Source organism: Salvelinus alpinus, chromosome 3 (assembly GCF_045679555.1).
Source record: "Salvelinus alpinus chromosome 3, SLU_Salpinus.1, whole genome shotgun sequence".
NCBI classification, from domain to species: domain Eukaryota; kingdom Metazoa; phylum Chordata; class Actinopteri; order Salmoniformes; family Salmonidae; genus Salvelinus; species Salvelinus alpinus.
In genome coordinates, this window is record NC_092088.1 from 70,651,912 (window position 1) to 70,667,394 (window position 15,483).

General features: G+C 42.9%; 1 protein-coding gene across 4 annotated transcripts in view; it reads left to right on the top strand.

The window, feature by feature from the left end:
* The window catches only part of LOC139571252 (adenosine kinase-like), a 276,125-nt gene that overhangs the window by 57,734 nt on the left and 202,908 nt on the right, over nt 1-15,483 (top strand). For all 4 annotated transcript variants that reach the window (XM_071393931.1, XM_071393933.1, XM_071393934.1 and 1 more), the window contains one exon: nt 3,487-3,565. In XM_071393931.1, coding sequence (XP_071250032.1) covers nt 3,487-3,565 — 79 coding nt within the window. The remainder of the gene's footprint in view (nt 1-3,486; nt 3,566-15,483) is intronic.

The window sequence follows — 15,483 nt, forward strand, 5'->3', positions numbered from 1 at the left end:
TCATCCCATGTGAAGAGTCAACTCAATTAATTAAAGTTCAAATCGTAACTAAATTGTTTTATTTTTATTTCTATTGGAAGGATTTAATCGTTTGCAATTATGTCTACTTATGATAAGGTAAAAGGTTTATGTTTCTGTCTCCATATGATGTGGTAAATATATGCAATGCCAAAAACATCTACATTTTAAATGGTATTAATATTAATTTGCATATATTCCCTTTAATTCCCACGTAAAGTTTCCACCCCTGAATATTCCCCAAAATGTGCAACCCTACAGTACAAGTAACTATGATAAACCCAAGGGTAATTCTTCAGTTGATTTGCATAGTGATTGACTGTTTATTCCCCAGTCCCAAAGCATTCTCTCTTAATAGCTTATGAAGTATGGTCTCTTGATAGTCAGGTTATTGCTCCTTGAAATTCATGCACATGTCAAAGCTGACACTTTGCAATTGGATTTTAATCTTACTTGGGTTTTAAAAACATAAAATAATCACAAAATGGCATATCTGCCAAAGACATTTAGAAAAATGTTGATTTATTGTGGGCTGTGTGGGCTGTGGCTTGATTTGAGTACAATTGGACTGTTGATGTTTAATTCAGATTAGGGCCGACCTCATTTAGTCGACTGGTCCATTGTTTGGTCGATAGGCTGTTGGTCGACCGAGATTTCTTTTGTCGAGCAGTCACAAATATATATATATTTTTATGGTTCTCAAGATGCCTGTCTCAGTGGTCTAATCCATTGCGGAGGCCACTGGGATGGCACAGTCCATCACTCTTAAGACGTGATACTGAAATTGTATATGGTTATATTATGTATGAGCAATGGTGCAACACTAATAAATCAAATATTTTATAACGTGCTTTCTCCCGCGTTGTATGCGGTCGTTGTCCGCGGTTTTGTAACAATTTTCAGTGCGCTGTAGAATTAGCGCCTTTCCCTATTGTATTCTATATTGGCATTACCAGAGAATTTAAAACTTGTTTTGTAATAACATAGTAAATGGTATTGATTTGAAGAAATTTGGCTCAATTCAGTTGATTTAATATTATGGTGTGTCTAATGAGAGGAAAACGAAACCCTCACGGTTTACGTTAAGATGGAATGGAAAATATGGCGATGTACAACATGACGGTTGGGAGTAGGCTACAGGATTGGAGGATTAGAAATTGTTTGCCTTCTTTAGACAACTTTGTTCCAATATTTCTGTAAATCTGATATTTATTTCCATAGTAATTTGTTATGGATCCATAACAGATATTGAAAGTCATGGGACTTTCAATATCTGCATTTTGAAAGTCCCATGAGTCCCATGTTAACTACATACAGTATATATTGTAGACTGCACAGTCGCCTAATAAACACTGTAATAAAATAATTATTAAAAAAATACACTTTCAAAATGCAGATGTTGCAATTTAGCAGGTGCATTGATCGGTAAGCTGCTCTGACAGCTGATGCTTAAAGTTATTGAGGGAGATATAAGACTCCAGCTTCAGTGATTTTTGCAATTCGTTCCAGTCATTGGCAGCAGAGAACTGGAAGGAGGAGTTGGCTTTGGGGATGACCAGTGAAATATACCTGCTGGAGCGCGTGCTACGGGTGGGTGCTGCTATGGTGACCAGTGAGCTGAGATAAGGCGGGGCTTTACCTAGCAAAGACTTATAGATCACCTGGAGCCAGTGGGTTTGGCAACGAATATGAAGCGAGGGCCAGCCAATGAGAGCATATAGGTCGCAGTTGTGGATAGTATATGGGGCTTTGGTGACAAAACAGATGGCACTGTGATAGACTACATCCAATTTGCTAAGTAGAGTGTTGGAGGCTATTTTGTAAATGACATCGCCGAAGTCAAGGATCGGTAGGATAGTCAGTTTTATGAGGGTATGTTTTCAGCATGAGTGAAGGATGCTTTGTTGCGAAATAGGAAGCCGATTCTATATTTAATTTTGGATTGGAGATGCTTAATGTAAGTCTGGAAGGAGAGTTTACAGTCTAACCAGACACCTCGGTATTTGTAGTTGTCCACATATTCTAAGTCAGAACCGTTCAGAGTAGTGATGCTAGATGGGGGAGGGGGGGGGGGGGTGCAGACAGGGATCGGTTGAAGAGCATGCATTTAGTTTTACTTGCATTTAAGAGCAAGCAGTTTGAGGCCACGGAAGGAGTGTTGAAATAAATCATTTGGTACAGTGTAAGAAAAACGTTACAACATAACATACATAGGCATTTCATCATTAAGACCTTTAGGAAATAATGTCTGGAGGGTGAAAATCCGATAACATTCTGGCTGATGTTGATTTTGTGGCTGGCAGTTGGCACGGACCAATTTATCGCGTAAATAAAACATGCCAGTGTTTCTTGACCGCATCTCCCACTTTTCTCGAGTTCAAAGTATATGTAGTTGTGAACATTACAGAGTGTCCTTTAGCTTTAGTGGGTCTTTTTTGTAGCAGTTCATCTCGCGTTTTCCCCAATGCTAAATCAAGAGCTTCATCCACACATTGTGGAGAATAGCCTTTTCTTAAAAACCTATTGCGCATCTCTGCTGCTTTTTCTAAATAGTCTTGAAAATTATTTGTTATAAGTTGGGGAGGAGGGGGAGTTTCACACCTAGCTCAAGTTGGGGAGGGGGGGGTTCACACCTAGCTTGACTATTATACAATTCTTTAGTAAAGGTTGAATAGTCAATTGTTCAGCTAATAGACCATCCTGCTACGCTCGTGAAACACTAATAATACTTTTCCCCCTTTCCACGTTTAAGATTACAATTGATAAAGTTTTTTAGCCACAATCGGCCCCAACCCCAATTAATACATTTGAGCACAGTCGATAGCGTGCTGGACTTCGGGCTAGAATGTTGAGGGTTCGAAACCTGCTCCCTGCTTGTTTCTTTCAAGTGTTGACATCAGCCTTATAACAAGGCCCTATAAACATGATTTTCCCATACTCGCTCTTCGTTCACCCATTGCCTCAAGGGGCCGTATTCATAAAGTGTCTGAGTAGGAGTGCTGATCTAGGATCAGGTCCCTTTTGTCCATGTAATCTTATTCATTATGTTCTAAAAGGTAAAACATCTACTTTGAGACTGTTTTTGAAGACAGGCCCACATTTGCACCCCCCTAGACCTTCAGAACAAAGTTTCTGAAATATCTTAGAGAACAGAGCACAACTCCTACTTTCTTCATATAAAGTCAGTGTGGACAACCTAAAGATCCATCGTTAGATGGTTCTTACAACTGTCAGCTGTATTTGGCCAGTGAACTAGGGTAGAGTCTGAAATGCTATCCTATTCCATATGTACAGTAGTGCACTAAATTAATGCACTGCATGGTGAATAGGGTGTCTTTTCAGACGCAGGCCTTATATTAGCTCTGGCTTTGGGCAGTTTCCTGTTTACAAACACTGTGGTTCGTGGGTAACATATCTACTATGAACAAGCCTATACTTACTGTGCCTTCCCTAATGTATGTTTTTCAGGTTTGACGAAATTGCAAAGAAGAGCAAAGTTGAGTACCATGCAGGTGGCTCCACCCAAAACTCAGTGAAGATAGCCCAGGTTTGTCTTTTCTCTGGGCCTTTTTTCTTTCCTGTGTGTGTGTGTGTGTGTGTGCGTGCGTGCGTGCGTGCGTGCGTGCGTGCGTGCTACAAATGGCACAATATTCCCTATGTAGTCCACTACTTTTGACCGGAGTCCTATGGGCCCTAGTCAAAGGTAGTGCACTATATATGGACAGGGTGCCATTTGGGACGCATCCTGTTTCTCTGTGTTGTGAATTTACAGTAGTGTGCTTGTTGCAACCTTAGATTTGTCAGCCAGGCAGTGCTGGAAATGGAGAGTGTGGGCTGCTGTAACAGTTAGTTGACATTAAAGTTTTAGACGGTGCAGATATATCAGACCTGCGACGAAGAGGAAACAGGGAGGTGGGGGTGATTAATAATATTTTCAATGTGATCTACTTGACCTAATTTCCTGAGACATATCAAGCGTCAATTAGGAAGAATTACATATCGATGCAATTAACATGCCACAACAAATTATATCAAACAAATGCTGATCTCCTCTCTGGCTGTTCCACAGATTCCAGCTTCAAAAAGAAAACCGGGGGATTTGCCCCATAATCTAAAATAGCAATATTGACTGATGGGAAAGATGATTATATTACGAATCCCATTATCTATTCTGACTGCAATAAGTCTACATATTTGACATGCGCTGATTAGCTGTTGTTGATAAGCCTTTGGTCTGTTCACAATAAACAAAGAAGGAAATAAAACCACTCAGCTGAAAGAGATATTGCTGCTTCCAAAGAGAGAAGATGGGTGAAGGTGCTAATTGACAGAGTGATGGTGCTAATTGACAGAGTGATGTGTGTCAGAGCCACCATTTACGTGTGTGTGTTTGTTTTATTTTACCTTTATTTATCCAGGTTAGTCTCATAGAGATGAAAAATAGATTTTAAGAGAGACCTGGTCCAATCATGACTGTTTGTGTGTTTTAGAGAGAGATGTGTGTGGGGGGGCGGGCGGCAAGCAGCATCTGCATGATGTAGAGACATTAAACATCCTTTTCAAAGAGAGATACCAGGAGAGAGTGGCAGCCAGAGGGAGAAAAAGAGCAAGAGTCGGAGAGAGAAAGCTGTGCACCTCCATCTCAAACTCTCTTAAATTATGAAGATCAGAAACATTTACCTCCCTCTCTAAAGATGTCTGCAGACACGAAGCGAGAGAGACACGAACTGCCAACTTTAGTTAATTTTTTATTTATTTTTTTCGCTTTTTTTGGTTTGCCGCCTCCGTTTTTACCCACTTGAGTGTTGTATTCAGTTTGACTCGATTACAACCTTGAAAATTCAGAGCCTGATATTTTCTTTAACACTGATTATTTAATTTCCTCACTTCGTGTAGCAAGTTGGTTAGAAACCCATACATTCAGTTGGGTCTGGGATTCTGCAGTTAAGACCTAGACTAGACCTTGACAAGTAGCTAGTGTTCATGTTTTATTTAAGTAGACGTTGAGGGAACCGCCTCAGGCCGTGCTCAAGCTCCCATGTGAAATCAGATGGAGAATGAGAATTGCACCGTTCACTGCCAACAACCAACGAACACTGAACAAAGCTTTTTTATGTTCTATTTTAATGCCTTTCAGAAAACGTTCACTGCTCATTTAAATTGACTTTATAAACACGGCAAACCAGAACCTCGGTTTGTTTGAGGTGTTACCCTCGTTTACAGTATTCGATGTCAGGAAGTAGTTTCTCCTAATACTGTATAATATGTAATTTAAAAAATAAATAATGTACACCCCCCCCAGCTTTCTACCTAGCAGTCTCAGAATTTTTTAAATATTATAACATTTACCTTGAAGCGTTGTTGGCTACTGCTTTTTCAATCACTTACTTTCACAGGTGAGATGGTGGTGCTTCTTTAAACTGTTGTAACTTCAAAACCAGGATGTATTGTGGGAGCAGAAACCTTCAAACACGATGATATGCACTGCAGCACTGTATCCACTTCAAAGGGTCTCAGACAGACTAAATTAGATGCTCGTTCTGTTCCAGGGGAGGGCAGGCAGGTTCACTCAGGATTTCCATCACCACCACTGGAAGAGGGAGGGACGAGACAGAGGGACAAGACAGAGGGACTGAGAGGAATGTTCAGAGAATTTGCTAGTGAAATCGCTGCACACACAGGATGCTGGGAACCCTAGGTGTGGGGGCGGCTCAATGACTGGCTGTCAGCTATGGGATGCACCACAAAATGACACCTTATTCATTATATAGTGCACTACTTTTGACCAGGCCCCATAGGGATCTGGTCAAAAGTAGTGCACTATGAAGGGAATAGGATGCTATTTGGGACTTGGCCTACATCTACTGACAGCCAGTCATTGATCCGCCCCCACACCTAGGGTTCCCAGCATGTTGTGTGCAGCGACCGAAGCTGCTTCTCTCCTCCACACACATACGCACCTGGTTCATTTGATGCTCTAATGAGTTAATTCAGGGTTTCCCAAACTCGGTCCCCAGGACCCCAAGGGGTGCACGTTTTGGTTCTTGTCCTAGCGCTACATAGCTGACTTAAATAATAAACTAATCATCAAGCTTTGATAATTTGAATCAGCTGTGTAGTGCTAGGGCTCAATCCGCTGCACCCCTTGGGGTCCAGAGGATTGAGTTTGGGGAACCCTTAGTTAATTATTTCTGTGTCATCAGCATTTACATTTCTGTCATCAAGGAACAACCTCAGCCGGGAAGAGAACAGAGAACGAACAGACAATTTTAGGCTTAGGTAAAACCATAATTGATCAAAGGGGGAAGCTACGCTAGCCTAGGATGGATCTGTGTTAGTTTTGTCCTCTTCCTGTAACTGCACACTCTCACTTCAAAGGCTGTTAGCTGGACTGCGTGTTAGTAGGTCATCAATTTAGGGATGCAAACTTGTCACTTTTAAGAAATATCCGGGGGTGGGGGGATGCTATAAAAGTGGGGCGCAAACAGATGTTCTCCCTGTTTGATGACTGCCTTTTCATCATGCACTCCATTCAACAAACTTTTTGTTTGACTGAAAAATTGGAATGCAACTCGAGGTAAGCAACCTGTGTTAGAAGTTTTTGCTGATGAGAAGCGGAATTAGTGCAAATTAATAAATAAAAAATTATCGTTAGCTAGCTACATTATCATCTAAGTTAGCAAGCTAACATTACCACCCACTTGCCTCAACTAACTTGGTGTGGCCTCAGCTTACTTCACCTGTCTGTGTGTGCAATAACACATGGAACACTTTTATTCATTGGCGAAAGCAAGGGAGTAACTTTATAAACTTGGTTGTTTTATTATTAAAACTAGCATGGTAGAACAGGCAGGCAGCGGTGTATATTGGGGGCGTGACGTCCCAATACTCTTAACAATGATACCAATGAGCAAGTGGTGGCGTGTTTGTGTAATGACCTTAGGCAAACCCACATTACCACAACGTGTGTGGCTATTCTCTAGTTATGTAGAACATTAGAAAATCAAATGTAATTATTATTATTATACTGTGTTATTATTGTGTTATTGTGTTACTGTGTTTAATTTACAGAATAAGAGAATTTGAGGAGAGGAATGCCCTGATGGTGTCTAAGCTTGAGTCAGAGTTGAGGTGCAATTGGAGTTGGGCCTGGCTGAAATTGAATGCAAAGATGGATGTCAAGGGAGTACAGAAAACGTTCCCACAGTAAAAAACTAAATAAAAAGTAGACAAGGCAGATCATGCAATTTGCATCCTCTGCTGTAAGGATATCAACTATGGAGGCAAGAGCTCCCAAGCCCTTGCCAAAAAAGAAAGTGCACACTATTTTGACAACACTGTGATGCCAGGGACACCGATGCCAATAACACAAGGCCCTGAAAATATGAGAGAAAGGGTGCATGTGCCAGTCCCTGCCTGTGAAAGAGTTGCAAATGCTGAGCTAATGCAGGCTAGTCAGTATTTCATGCGTTACTATATCAATATGATATCAGCGCACCAACTCTTTGGTAGGCATTGCTACCTTCAGGAGTCTGTATTATACAGATGTACCAGAAAGACTGTCAAGTTGACAAGGGACTCTAAGAACATCCGCACTGCAGCAACTAAGGACAAAGGTCAGAGACAGTAGAACCTGATGATGAAGAGGAGGCAGGAGTATGGTTCCCAGCCAACATCCAGTGCCCAGAAGACCATGAAGCGACAATGCAGAGACAAAAAAAGATAAATCATATAAAAATAATAACACAAGGAATAAATCACAATGAGTTGTCTATATACACAGGGTACCAGTACCGAGTTGATGTGTAGGGGTCAATTAAAATTGTATTTGTCACATGCGCTGAACACGATTACCGTGAAATTCTTACTTACAAGCCCTTAACCAACAGTGCAGTTCAAGAAATATATGCAGGGGGTACCGGTACTGAGTCAGTATGCAGTGTACAGGTTAGTTGAGGTAATTTGTACAGGTAAAGGTGAAGTGAATATGCATAGATAATAAACAGTGAGTTGCAGCAGTCTAAAAACAATGGGGGGGGTCAATCTAAATAGTCTGGGTGGCCATTTGATTAATTGTTCAGCAGTCTTATGGCTTGGGGGTAGAAGCTGTTAAAGAGCCTTTTGGACCTAGACTTGGCGCTCCGATACCGCTTGCCTTGAGGTAGCAGAGAGAACAGTCTGTGACTGGGGTCTTTGGAAAATAAATTGGCTTTCTGACACCGCCTGCTATATAGGTCCTGGATGGCAGGAAGCTTGGCACCAGTGATGTATTGGGCCATACGCACTACCCTCCATAGCGCCTTGAGGCTGGATGCCGAACAGTTGCCATACCAGGCGGTGATGCAACCGGTCAGGATGCTCTCAATGGTGTAGCTGTAGAACTTTTTGAGGATCTGAGGGCCCATGCCAAATATTTTCAGTCTCCTGAGGGGGAAGAGGTGTTGTCGTGCCCTCTTCACGACTGTCTTGGTGTGTGTGGACCATGATGATTCCTTAGTGATGTGGCCCGAGGAATTTGAAGCTCCTGACCCGCTCCACTACAGCCCTGTCAATGTGGGCGTGTTTGGCCCTCTGTTTTCTGTAGTCACAATCAGCTCCTTTGTCTTGCGGACGTTGAGGGAGTGGTTGTTGTCCTGGCATCATACTACCAGGTCACTGACCTCCTCCCTATAGGCTGTCTCGTCGCCGGTAATCAGGTCTACCACCGTTGTCATCAGCAAACTTAATGATGGTGTTGGAGTCGTGTACGGCCATGCGGTCATGGGTGAACAGAGAGAACAGGAGGGGACTAAGCATGCACCCCTGAGGGGCCCCTGTGTTCAGGTTCAGTGTGGCTGATGTGTTGTTGCCTACCCTCACCACCTGGGGGCAGCCTGTCACGAAGTCCAGGATCCAGTTGCAGAGGGAGGTGTTCAGTCCCAGGGTCCTGAGCTTAGTGATAAGTTTGGAGGGGACTATGGTATTGAACACTGACTCAATGATCTGCATTCTCAGCTAAACAAAGAGAACAAAGTCTTAGTCTAGTCAAAAAGGAAGAAGGATAACATGTAGGTAAGTGTAGGCTAGATATGTAAGTGATAACCTCTTATGTTTATTATATTGATTCTGTCTGGTCCTCTCCCACTGTCACTGTTCCTGTTCCACTGGCTGAGGGGGGGGGGGACTTTGCCTAGGAGAAGGTGGCTGCTAATGAGTGAGTGTAGGCTAGATATGCGAGTGAACCGCATTTTGAGCATCAAAATAAAATATTTTTCTTAAAAAGAATGGGGGTTATGAGGTTTGTGTTAGGCTGACAGGTCAGATTATACTAAGAGGAGACTGAGTTGTGCTCAATGTTGGCTGAAAATAATATTCAAATAAAATTGTTTTGCAGATAGGTAGGTCTAGACCTTCACCTTGCAGTGCTTCATTTAACCCACTGGAAAATGTATGTTCTGAACAAGAAAATAATTCTAACTCTGTTTGGCGAGACTGAGATTATCACGTCATGATAAACCTTCAACCTAGAACAAAGAACTCAACCTCCCCTACCTCAGGACACTATTTTCTGTCTATTGTGGTTTGGAAAGTTAGGAGTATTGAGATGAGTTCAAATATGTATTCTCTGAAATTCTGAAAATTGTATGCAACATTTTTTGTCAACTTTTTGGACTCTCACCAGTTTGCGTCTCTGTCAATTGATGCTAAATCAGTCAGTTCTCTAGGAGTGTTTTTCTCTGAACCTCTCTTGTGATCCATTCAGCCACAGCATATCCAGCTTTATACAACGGGTGGCTCTAATCCTGAATGCTGATTTGGTTAAAACCACATTCCAGCCGGTGTCTATTCCACAAGTTACCACCGGCTAAATCTATAACGTTAAAATGCCTATTTACTCTGTTGCATCTAACTGCACAATCCATTGTCTCATCAGCACAGCCAGGTCATTTCTAAACTTGATCTCCACTATAAAAAGCATCAAGACATTATCTTTCACACTGACACCCTGTACACCCCAGTCCCATGGCAGATGTCGGTCTCAACACAATAGTAATTTCCCTATCTGTGTTCCTGTTCCTCTCACATCAGCTTTAGTTGTCAGAAAGCCGCTGAAAGTTGTGAGCTTGTATGCAGAGCTCTTTGGTTGTGATTCCCTAGAAACAGGGATGTGTGTGTGTGTTTTTCTGGGCTTTAACAACATGCCCTGAAGGGGTATCCTGTATCAAGGATCACCTACTGGAGCGCTCTGTATACCCACTGTAAGGTAACACAGCGCTCTCTCGATTCTCTCGCTCTTCTCTCTTTCTTGTTCTTCTCTCTTGCTCTTCTCGCTCGCGCTCTCCCCCTCTCTCGATCTTCTCTTGCCCTCTCTTTCTCTCTCTTTGCTCTCTCCTCTTTGCCCTCTCTCTCTCTTGCCCTCTCTCTCTCTTGCCCTCTCTCTCTCTTGCCCTCTCTCCTCTTTGCCCTCTCTCTCTCTTGCCCTCTCTCCTCCTTGCCCTCTCTCCTCCTTGCCCTCTCTCCTCCTTGCCCTCTCTCTCTTTTCTCTCTCTCTTGCCCTCTCTCTCTCTTTTCTCTCTCTCTTCGCCCTCTCTCCTCTTTGTCCTCTCTTGCCCTCTCTCTCTTTGCCCCCTCTCTCTCTGCCCTCTCTTGCCATCTCTCTCTCTATCTCTCTCTCTCTCTCTCTCTGTGCCTTCTCTCAATCTTCTCTTTTCTCTCACATGCAGAGCCCATACAGTACAGGGAGGAGAGGGAAACAATCCTATTTCTCAGTCATCATACCGTCTAGGGAAAATGGTGGCCCTACTCTTTAGCATGTGAGCATGCAGTGGGTGTGTGTGTATGCCTTACGTGTGCGTGCAGAGTGTTTATCACCGGTGACAGCGTTGGGGGAGTTAGGGGGGGGCGTGTGACTGGAGGGCTAGTATCAGGAAGCACAGTCAATTCATTTACAACCAACATCAAAGTCCACCTACAGCTCCTTAGGGTCTGGAGATTGAAGTTGTCTGTGATAGAAGCCAGTCTCCGTCTGCATCCCAAATGGTACCCTATTTCCTATATAGTGCACTACTTTTGACCAGGGCCCATAGGGATCTGGTCAAAAGTAATGCACGATAAAGGGAATAAGGTGCCATTTGGTACGCACACCCTGTCTCGTTCTAGTAGATATTTCTGCCTGCTACCTGGGAGCTAGATTGTATTACAAAATGTAAATGGTATGTTTCTTGTAAACTGGGTGTTTTTTCATTATGATCCTCATACATCAACTGTATTGAATACATCAACTGTATTGAATACATCAACTGTATTGAATTGAACTGTTATTTTTGTTATTTTTCATAACTATAGGGGGTCCTATGAATTTTTCATTGGCCTATAGGATAGATAAGGATTTTAAAATATTTCGCCGGCTCTTGTAAATGACAGAAAACATACTCTTAATCATAGTTTCTCTGACTTTTTTTGTGATTCTATGTGATGTTTGTTTAATTGATGATGCAATTCAATCTAATGTTTTGAGTATCGCTTTAAAAACGTTGTGATAAATGTTCCCTGTCTTTGTTATGGTTCTGATGTCTGTTTAACATTTCCTCAGATTTTGTCAATCGTGGAGAAAGGAGCTTTGTCCCAAATGGCACTTAATTCCCTACACAGTGCACTACTTTGGACCAGGAACCATAGGGCTCTGGTCATAAGTAGTGCACTAGGTAGGGAATAGGGTGCCATTTGAGACGCTACCCAGGGTGTGTGTAAAGGGGCCCAGGCTAGGCTTGGATAGGACTGAGGAGTTTGGGCAGAGTTCTTAATTGGAACCTCATGTGCCTAACAGTACACTGTTGAAAAGTTTCTTTATAAAAAAACAACAGACTCAGAAAGACCCTCACCAGCTCATATTTTGTAGGGATACTTCAACTGGGTTTGATTTCTTATTGTATGCACTTATTCCTGAGGGTGAAAATATTCCATGACCTCATGTTTGGCTTTACAGCTTGTTCTGTTAAATAAAGAACGAGCAAGAGAGAAGGCAACTTGCCTCCTCCCATTTGTATGGACTGAATCAAGAATTGCCCCAGGTCTGTTACCACTTAATGAGAGCAGGGAGGATCATGGTGAAAAGGGAGAGGGTTTTGTGTTACAGGCTATGTACATTCTGGATATTTGGGGAGAGGATGTACCAACATGAAAAATCAAATCCATTTCATATTTTACTGTACTGTTTACGGCGTCCATCCGATCCTTAATCACACTCCTTTACGATGCAAGTTTAAGCAAATGTTCTCATACTGCCTCTGGGGAGATCTGAGGGGCGTTAGTTTGAGCCCTTCAAAAACAAATTGTTCTTTACTTTAAATGAAGAGCTTTGATTTCTTGATCACTCGCACTCTCTCTCTCTCTGGTGGGCATGTGTGTGTGTGTGTGTGTCCCAGTGCAGCTGTACTTAAATGAGAATACTAATGCCTGATTAAAACCAGACCCCTGGTGAGCCTTTGGAGTTTCTCTCACCCATCGCGGAACAGAGCTCAAGTACACCTTTGTTGTTAAAGCAAAGCCTCTTGTTTGTTTAAACACAGGTTTAAGTGTGTTTGTGTGTGTGAGTGATTTTAAGACAGGTTAATTGCAACACCACCAGTAGTGCTATGATCCCACCGCTAGCCCTCATTCATACCCCATTCCCCTGCTATGGAGGGGTCACAGCCCATTAAGGCTTAGCCCTCATTCATACCCCATTCCCCTGCTATGGAGGGGTCACAGCCCATTAAGGCTTAGCCCTCATTCATACCCCATTCCCCTGTTATAGAGGGGTCACAGCCCATTAATCTGTGATGTGAGAGAAGAGGGAGAACACCAAATGGATTCTCTAGTCCTCTTTTCCCTCATAACACCACTCCTCTGCATTCCAGGTGTTCCATCGTCGTGTCGTTAGAATAGACGGCGAGGCACTTGTTGGAGGGCCTTGCTCCCTCGATTGTTTTCTTCCCTCAGAAGTGGCGGCGGGCGGAAGAAACGAAACGCGCCGCCTCATTTGCTTTGATGAGCGATGTGTTCATGCGTGGGCTCCAGTGTCACCCGTCATGAAGCAGCTGTGATGTCGCAGCTCGTGTCTGCCTGGAACATTACTGCCATTTACCCAATGATGAAGTGAAGAGACCTCTGTGGATTCCACATCTTCCCATCCGCCCCATTTGAGCAAGTGATTCACCACCATCTCTCCCATCCCTCCCATCACCACTACTGTGACTGTATGTTACTGTTAATACTAGTGTGCGTTTTAATCTTGAGGCTTTATGATCAAGAGGATAACTGGTAACTGTGTGATTTTTATTCAATTTCTTATTTCAGAAGGATTGGTTAACAGCTGATGGCTTAATACTTATCCTACACCGTTGTTCTTCATTCTAAAATAACCCCAAAAATGTTTTTTAAGAAAATGTATCTATTCCATTTCTACACATATTTACTGCAATTTTCATCTGTATTTGCTCTAGCTGGGTTAGCGAAACATCACAGCTTGTTGTATAGGTGACGTATTACCATTGCTGTTGAGGTTAATTTGCCGTCAAATTTGCAGACTTAATTTCAGCAGCCGGCAGGAAGACGGAGGGGAGTAACTCATAAGTATGCATTGGAAAAGAGTGTTGATTAACATTGAATGCTCGGGAGACTGACACACTCGATATGTATCATCTGGCCTCAGAGCCTGCCTGGCGCTGCTGTGGAATTGAATGTGATGTCTTGCGTAACGAGTCCTTGATTCCTTGGTTGTAGAGGATCTGGAATAGAAGGCTTGGATACCCATTGGCCTACTGGCTTTGTTCTGGCTGTTGTACTGTTTGTCGGGACTCTGGGCTAACTGTGACAGAAATATGAAAAGACTTGTGAAACGGAAGGCCGTGCGCATATCTGTCAGCGTTCTCATGTCAAATTACCCAGTGATGTATCTCACAGGGCACTTGGTATGCCTGCCACATTGCTTTATGCTGTAGCTAAGGGCTGTGTCTTGTAAGTGTTGGTGCGCCGGCAATAATAAATTGAAACTGCTCATATGGCTTTGGGATGGGATCAGAACCTGTTATGCTATAAACAATGTCTCGTTACTCCCACTATTGGCTTGAATTATCTGTTGACATGGGGTCAATTGACACAATGATGAATGCAAAAATTATAATGCATTTTACACAAACCAACCATTAGGCTACATTAACATGTGACTATTTTTATGTGTCTCTGCCTCTCTTCTCGTGTTTCCTCGGGAGAAGGGCTCGGCTGTGGTGCTAGTATTTATCTGGCACATTCTCAGCATGCTCCTGCTCTTGTGGTTGAAGTGTTGCATAGCAACTAAAGGAAAAACAGCTTTAAATATTTGGGTTAAAAAGATTGGAAGAAAATACAGAGGCTACAATTACAGTTAATTTCTACCAAGGTCAGGAGTTTAATGAGCTCTGTGGAACTTCCTATTGCGCCACTCTATAAAACCATAATGAATCATGAAGGAATATGATTTGTATTACTGTATAATTACTAACGACTGCATTTGAAAGGGTATTTTTATTGCCAAAATAATAATTAGGCTAGACTGATTCAGTTATTTATCATTAGATTAATAGCCATTAATAGCCATAGTTATTTTGATCAACAGACGATTGTGGTTATTATTAGTAGCTTCAGTAATAGGCCTAAATCATTCACCTGTATTGGAGAGGCCTAGCTATCTACTGTTGGTCGGCCTAAATCATTCACCTGTATTGGAGAGGCCTAGCTATCTACTGTTGGTCGGCCTAAATCAGTCACCTGTATTGGAGAGGCCTAGCTATCTACTGTTGGTCGGCCTAAATCAGTCACCTGTATTGGAGAGGCCTAGCTATCTACTGTTGGTCGGCCTAAATCATTCACCTGTATTGGAGAGGCCTAGCTACCTACTGTTGGTCGGCCTAAATCAGTCACCTGTATTGGAGAGGCCTAGCTATCTACTGTTGGTCGGCCTAAATCAGTCACCTGTATTGGAGAGGCCTAGCTATCTACTGTTGGTCGGCCTAAATCAGTCACCTGTATTGGAGAGGCCTAGCTATCTACTGTTGGTCGGCCTAAATCAGTCACCTGTATTGGAGAGGCCTAGCTATCTACTGTTGGTCGGCCTAAATCAGTCACCTGTATTGGAGAGGCCTAGCTATCTACTGTTGGTTTTGGAAGTGTAGTTTCTAGTTTGCTAACACACAGAGTATCTGTGACTAGATGGAAAAATGTGTAGGTGAATACAATTTTGAAGTGATGCGCCCTGAGGAAAGCGGAGGGGGGATGAGAAAGAGGGAGGGATGTGCGGCGAGGGAGAGGCAGGTAGGCTGGATGACTCACAGCAGGTGACAGACACACTAATAGTAACGGCTCTTATCAGTGGCGTGCTCACTCTCTTTTCACTCAGCTCTGACAACCTCCTACTCCACCCCCTCCACCAGCCAGGGGGGGTGCTAGCTGGCTGCTGGTTGCTGGGAG